Source organism: Nicotiana tabacum, chromosome 22 (assembly GCF_000715075.1).
Source record: "Nicotiana tabacum cultivar K326 chromosome 22, ASM71507v2, whole genome shotgun sequence".
In the NCBI taxonomy this organism is placed as follows: Eukaryota; Viridiplantae; Streptophyta; class Magnoliopsida; order Solanales; family Solanaceae; genus Nicotiana; species Nicotiana tabacum.
In genome coordinates, this window is record NC_134101.1 from 79297122 (window position 1) to 79305168 (window position 8047).

At 38.5% G+C, this 8047-nt stretch overlaps 1 protein-coding gene across 1 annotated transcript; it reads left to right on the forward strand.

The window, feature by feature from the left end:
- Window positions 1-1201: 1201 nt before the first annotated feature.
- Window positions 1202-3170, forward strand: LOC107813292 (AAA-ATPase At3g28580-like). The gene has a single exon (XM_016638543.2). It carries the CDS (start codon window positions 1345-1347, stop codon window positions 2968-2970), a length of 1626 nt encoding a protein of 541 aa, XP_016494029.1. The 5' UTR covers window positions 1202-1344; the 3' UTR covers window positions 2971-3170.
- Window positions 3171-8047: the final 4877 nt, after the last annotated feature.

The following is an 8047-nucleotide window of genomic DNA, read 5'->3' on the forward strand; positions in this document are numbered from 1 at the left end:
TGATACTTATTGGGTACTGCTGTGGTGTACTCATGCTACACTTGCTGCACATTTTTGTGCAGATGCAGGTACCTCGGAGTGTGTTTGCCATTAGTTAGCTGATTGCGAGTTGATGTGGAGAATTCAAGGTACACCTGTCGTCGCTTTCGCAGGCCTCGAAGTCACCTTCTGAAGTTTTACTTTGTACTGTTTATTTCTATTCTGGAATAGTTGTACTTAGGGATTTTCTAGTGAACTCAGTAGAGCTTATGACTTGTATTACCGATTTTGGGATATTGTATATCTACTTTGGGTTGTTGGCATTGTATAAAAGTTTCTGGTTCATCTCTAATAGTTAATTGGTTTAAATTTGTTGTTAACCCATTATGTAGTAGGCTTACATAATCTTAGAGATTAAGTATTATCACGACTCCTAAAGAGGGATATGTGACATAATAAAAAAACTCAATTGTTACTTATTTCATTTATCCATTAAATCGTTGTTACTTATTTTATTTACCCAATCAACCACAATAAACTATACAGTGCATCATAATATTATATTCATCAATATAGTACAGTATAATATAATATAATACTAGTGTACATTATAAAATCATTTGCATCGATCATACTTTAAAAGAAAAAAAGAAGACATTGTCTCCGAAATGTTTTTGGAATAGTCATTATTGCTTCTCTCATATGTAAGCATAATGACATCACAATAGTGATATGCATTCTCACAGTGGATCCAGATCTGGATCTTAATTTTAATTTAACCTTCTTACTCCTCCTCCGTTCAGTTTCTTGATCATTTATATTAAAAATAAATTTTTATTTTTATTTGTCACTTTACGTATATCAAAATAAGACAAAAAAATTTTCTTGCTATACCCACAATATTTATTACTCATTTTAATTTTTTTTTTAAATGTAATAAAATATGCATCAATTAATATAGGTATAATGATAAATTAAAAGATAATTTATTATTTTTTATGGAGAACATCAAATAAAACGATGAATCAGTTAAGGGAATTATAAATGAACGAAGTCTTCGAATAAAGACAACAAGGGACTTATCAATGAACGAAGTCTTCGGATAAAGACAAAAATTTAGTATAGTAATTCAAGATTGGCCGGTAGAAAAGGTGTCCCACCTTGGCATCTACTCAGCAGTTTCTTAAATATATGGTTAGCACACCCTTAAAAGAAATAATGATATTCAAACTTGGAAACCAAAGAAGAGATAAGTACGTTGGTGCTCTCTATATATAACGGCCATCATTTAGTGAACAAACAATTCACACTTGAAGTAGTGTTCTTATATATATATATTGGAATTGAGAGAAGGAGAGAAATTAGATGATGATGATGATGCAAGATGTTTGGACTCAGTTGGGTCCAGCTATTGCAACAATCATGTTTGCCTGGACCATGTACCAGAACTATTTTCCTCACGAACTTCGTGGTCATATTAGGAGGTATACCGATAAACTCGTGAGCTATTTCTACCCTTATATGCACATTATTTTTCATGAGTATGAAACTGATGGCTGGTTCGAGCGTAGCAAAGCTTATGTAGCAATTGAAAGGTACCTAAGCAAGAACTCCTCCACACAAGCTAAGCGTCTCAAAGCCAATGTAGTGAAAGATGGCCAATCTCTTGTACTAACCATGGATGATCATGAGGAGGTAACCGATGAATATAAAGGCGAGAAAGTCTGGTGGATTTCTAGCCAACAAGTAGCCAGCAGACAGACAATTTCTTGGTACCCTAGGGAGGATGAGAAGAGGTATTTCAAACTCAAGTTTCACAGAAAGAACCGCGAGCTTATCACCGCTTCATACTTGAAGTATGTATTGGACGAAGGGAAGGCAATTTCAGTAAGAGAAAGGCAGAGAAAGTTGTACACAAACAGTAAGGGAGATGGTGGGTATGGATACAGGAGGAGAATGTGGAGCCAAGTAGTGTTTGAACATCCATCAACATTTGATACTTTAGCCATGGAGCCAAACAAGAAACAAGAGATTATGGATGACCTTCAAACATTTAGCAAGTCAAAAGACTATTATGCCAAGATTGGCAAGGCATGGAAGCGTGGTTATCTTCTATATGGTCCTCCAGGAACCGGTAAGTCTAGCATGATTGCTGCAATGGCTAACTTCTTACAATATGATGTCTATGATCTTGAATTGACAGCGGTTAAGGACAACACCGAGCTAAGAAAGTTATTAATAGATACTACTAGTAAGTCTATCATTGTGATTGAAGACATCGACTGTTCGCTTGACCTTACCGGCCAAAGGGAGAAGAAGAAAGACGACAAGGAAGAGGAAGTAAAAGACGAGAAAGATGCCGTCAAGGAGAAGATGAAAAATCGAGAGGAGAAAAAGCAAAGCGAGGTGACTTTATCTGGGCTTTTGAACTTTATTGATGGGTTATGGTCAGCTATTGGTGGTGAAAGGCTTATTGTTTTCACTACCAACTTTGTGGAAAAGCTTGACCCTGCTTTAATTCGGAGGGGGAGGATGGATAAACACATTGTGTTATCATACTGTTGCTTTGACTCCTTCAAGGTGCTTGCAAATAATTATCTAGATATTGAGTCTCATGATCATTTTCCTGAGATTCGTCATTTATTGGGGGAAACTAATATTACTCCTGCTGATGTTGCTGAGAATTTAATGCCCAAGTCTTCTAAGGAAAATGCAAACACTTGTTTGGAGAGACTGATTAAAGCTCTTGAAACTGCAAAGGAGGAGGCAAAATTGAAGGCTGAGGAAGAAGAAAGAGAAAGGGCTGAGAAAGAGAAAGAGAAAGAGAAAGAAGCAGCTGCTGAAGAAGCCAAGATTACTGATAAAGTGAACGAAAATGAGAAGTCGGAGAGTAATATTGTCAAGGAAAATCCAGAGGGTAATGGTGTTAAGGAAAATGGTAAGTCGGAAAATAATGTTGTCAAGGAAAATGGTGATGTTAGTAAAGGTTGATCATGAAATGATTGATTAATTAGGAGTTCCACTTAAAACTAGGATCCAATAATTTTGAATAGTTTTGCTGTGTTCACATTGTTGACTTTGTTATTCAAACTATTCGGATGGAAGTAGTGGATGTCGCAAATTACATTTAGTATTACTACCTTCTTGTGAAAGTAACATTTTCATAATTTAGTGATATCAATTTCTCATTATCTTTTAAAGTTAATTTCACAAGCTTGATTAAAGTTCAACTATGCCTTATAAAAGGGCAAAGCGGTTGCAGGAAATATAATTCGATTTAAAATTCGGAGTCGAATCATACAAAAAATTAACTTATTCGCTACAACCTTTTGGTATTACCAAGAATGAGTTTAATCAACTTTTCGAATATCAAGATTTTGGTGTGGGAATTAAACTAAATTACTTCAACTGCTAAGATGCATAAAAAGAATATCAACTACTAGAACAGGGTTGAATTCAAGATTTAGAAGGCCTAGGGTTGTGATTTTCTCAATTGTCCTTCATAATGCCTTATCTACAGTCTCATCGAACCATTCTTACGGATCATGAGTTCTTCTTTTATCACAATTATCCCTCGATCAAAGCTGATAATTTATTAGAAATACTCTCTTGAATTACAACCATGCCAAAGCTTTATTACTTTTAAACCCAAGTGATCGATCTCTCGAATAATTAGGAGTGACAATGTTCAGCAACAACCTAATCTAATGCTCTTTCTCAAGAAATATAAGATAACTACGACGTTAATCAATTCAATTTATAATTATAATAAGCACGTAATTAAACAAATAGAGAAAATAAATGCATTCAAAAATTATCCAATAGTTAGTTTCATCAGATCCTAGAGTAAGAATTTAGCAACTCATAATAGTATATAAAATACAACACTAGAACTTATAACCAACAAGAGAAATAAGAAGACATATGAAAACTCGTTTTTAAATCCGTTCGTCTTTGCTCCTTCCACGTTCTTTCTGGCTAAAGTAGTCTGTAACCCTCAAAACGTCATTCTAGGATGTATTTATATAGTTTAGGATTTGCATGGTGCGGCTTCAACTAATCCAATCTCGGACAAGAGAATTAAGGTGCTTGTCCGCACGAGATGCCTCAAGTGTTCTCCTCTCTGGATCATGATAGAAGCTCGTGATCGAAGGCTTCAGTGCCTCGTGTAAGTACTCAGCCCCTGGGGGAGCCAAGCCTCCTCTCGATGCGAACATGACACGAGCTTCTATCATGAGCCAGAGAGGAGAAGCTCGTGTTCTTCTATGTTCTTCACTCAATCCTCTGGCCTTCTAATTCTGTGTTCTTCACTCAATTTTTCTCCAAATCTATCCCTTTCAATATTCTTTGGTCACATTCATTCCCTACACATGTAAAACACACAATAAGCCAAAACACGTCAAAATTTATGCAAACTATTATAACTTAAGCAAAAAATATGAGGGGATTTCATACTAAATATATATAATTTTGCCGAATATCACTACCCCACACTTAAGCTTTTGATCGCCCTCGAGCAACTTAAGAACTTGGGATAAGGAAATAAGATATTCAAAACATACTCAAGAAGCGCAAATACTTTCAATGGCTTATATCTGCTTAAAACCTAGCATATGCACTCTTCGTGCATTTCCTCAAATTTAACATGCCAAGAATAATTAAAACATTTAAGTGATTTCCTCTAACATCCTAGCCTCGGAACTTTACTCCAATACCCTCCTTCCTATGATGTACACTCCTACGCCAACACAAGACCCGAGTACATAACTAATCCTTAGTAAACCATGCTTCCTCACCAACAAACCAAGATAAAAGATAGTCCACACATTCAAATTAAGAGTTCAAATATAATTTAAGCACTCACATATTGAAAGATTCACTCTGTCTCACAAAGAAGTTTATATGCCTCTCAAGGTCATACCATAGGCTTTCACATAGTGCTAGACTCTACTAATCTAAGCCTATATAGTTGAGGATCAAATATGACTTTCAATGATTATAATGTGGGCTCGGGGACAGGTAAGACATATTTGAAAAATCAGTGACTAACTCTCACAAGTAGTTTGGAATACACAACCTTTAATGTTGAGCGCAACTTCTTATGGTTCGACTCCATGTAGCTCCACCAATTAGACAGAATGCACTCCCTTTTTATTGAGGCACTTCACTTATGTATCATCACTAGCCAAGAACATGTGATCACTTTTTTTCCAGCAATTATGTTTTATAAATATGTGGTTTTCTTCTTCTTTTTTCTTTCAGCTAGCGTGTCTACTCCTTTGAAACAAGTGCACCCATCTTTTATCGTTAGTTTTACTCAAAAACTACTAATGTTCCCTTCTTACTTCTTCTGACACTTGTTCTTGCGACTTAAGTTATTTCAGAAGTAAAAAGTTGTAACGAACTGACCGGTCGTTTTGAGTGTATTAGCCCCGATCCTCTATTTACTATTTTTTCCGCATCTGTTTTTGCTTATGTGACTTGCCGGGAGGTTTTGTTTTGGTCTCAGAGTATTTTGGGACAGTTAGTCCCTAAAACAAAAGCAAAATATCAGGATTTTTGACCGTAGTCATATTTGTGTGAAGACGACTCCGGAATGAAGTTCTGTTAGTTCCATTAGTCCCGTTGTGTGATTTTGAACTTAGGAGCATGTACGGACTGTGAATTTGAGGTCTGTAGCTAATTTAGGCTTGGAATGACGAAAGTCGAGTTTTGGAAAGTTTGACCGTTGGGTTGATCTTTTGATATCGGGGTCAGATTCTGATTTCGGAAGTTGAAATAGGTCCGTAATATTGAATATGACTTGTATTCAAAATTGGAGCTCAATCGGACGTGGTTTGGTAGGTTTCGGCGTCATTTGTGGAATTCGAAAGTTTAGAAATTCTTTAGGCTTGAATCCGGGTGTAATTTGGTGTTTTGATGTTGATTGGAGTGATTCGAATATTCGACTAAGTTCGTATCGGGTTATAGGACCTTTTGGCATGTTTGGTTGAGGTCTCGAGGGCCTCGGGGTGATTTCGGATGGTTAACGGCCTAAAGGGAGTTAAAGAAATGCAGCTGAAGCTATTGCTACTGGTGTAACCGCACCTGCGGAGTGGGAACCGCATGTGCAAGTCCACAGAAGCGAAGAAGGAGCCGCAAATGCGGCCAAGAAGGAGCTGGGCAGGAGCCGCAGATGCAAAAATTTTCCCGCAGCTGCGAGGGTCGTAGATAAGGGCAGTTGGGTGTAGGTGCGAAGGATAGCCGCAGGTGCGATGGATTCCCGCACCTGCGATAGGCGTATATGCAGTCTTGGGGCCGTAGGAGCGAGGACAGGATTTTTAAGTGAAATCCGCACCTGCGATGGAATTTTCGCATGTGCGGCGTTGCAGAAGCGACAAGTGGACCGCATGTGCAGTATTTTTGGGCAGAAAAACACCAACCCGAGGGTTGGACTTTCATTTTCAATTTTTGGACTTGAGAAGCTCCGGAGAGAGGCGAGTTTTTGAGGATTTTCAAGAAAAATATTGGGGTAAGTAATTCTAACCCGGATTGGTCTAAATTTCGTGAATCTATGACTTTCTTCATCACCTAATAGGGATTTGAGTTGGAAATTTGGAGGTTTAGGGCTTGGGAATTGGAGAGTGAACTTTGGGGTTTTGGAGGGGCAATTGAGGTCGGAGTTTTATAAATTTGGTATGGTTAGACTCATGAGTAAATGGGCTTTCGGGTTTTGTGACTTTCGTCGGGTTTCAAGACATGGGCCCGGGGGGCCAGGTTGAGTCGATTTCGGATTTTGGGCTAGATTTTAGTAGTTTTCTTGTAGAATTGATCCTTTTAGCCAATATTTGATTATCTCGTACTCTTTGTGACTAGATTCGGGGCATTTGGAGGCCGATTCGAGAGGCAAGGGCATTTCAGAGTAGGATTTCTAAGCAGTTGAGGTAAGTAACACTCTTAAATCTAGTTTTGAGGGTATGAAACCGAGAATTGGTATGATGTGAGTGTTTGGAGGTGACGCACATACTAGGTGACAGGCGTGTGATCATGCACCGCGAGGGATTGTGACTTGGTCCGTCCCATGAGACTGTAAAGTTAAATAGCCATTGTTATTACTTGTTTTTTCTTGTCTTTGAGCAATTGACTGCCTTTCAAGTAAGAAACCATGCTTAAGCCATATGATATCATTATTGGGACCCGCAATGGTCGTATACTTGTTGAATTGACTGCTAATTGTTGTATTGTACTCAGTCACAGTCTTACTTGTGTGTTATATCTTTGTTCCCTCTCAGTTTTTGTTGATACTTGTTGTATTCTCTATTTGGGCTGATTATTATGATATTCAGTGAGCCCGAGGGGCTGGAGAGGTTAGTGACTGAGATAGGGACTGAGTGCCAAGCTGTGAGCTATGTGAGATTGTATGGATCGGGTTGCACACCGCAACGAGCCTTATGGCTATTTATGGATTGTAGACCGGGTTGCACGCCGCAACGCGCCTTGTGGCTACTTATATGATTGGTCCGGGTTGCACGCCGCAGTGATATAGCGCTTGGGCTGAAAGGAGACCCTCCGGAGTCTGCACACCCTAGTGAGCGCAGGTACCTATTGAGAGTGTGTATTGAGGGCTGAGAGCCGAGAGTATTTGTTGTTGAGCTGAGTTGAGTAACTGCTTCCTTGAGAGGCTGTATTTGCTTTTACTTATTGTTGCACTTTGTTGTTATCTGTTATTGTTGTGAAATTTCTGGAAGATTCATATCTGTTTTACCTGAGCTCGAACTGAGTTGACTTACACCACCAGATTTGAAAGCATGTTCACTCTTTATGGTAAACTTTTGAAATAAACTGTATTTTTATAGCTCGTCAGTGCTTCTCAGTTCCTTATTTAGTTCTGTTACTTGATGAGTTGGTTGTACTCATGTTACACCCTGTACTCCATGTGTAGATCCAGGTGTGTACGGTTCTTGCGGTCGCTGAGTTCATGCACGAGCTGATTATCGGAGCCTTCCGAGGAAGCTGACGGCGTCTGCAGTCCTTGTTTCTTCTTTCGTATTATGTTTTCTCTCTTGTATTGGCATTTGGCACAGACTGT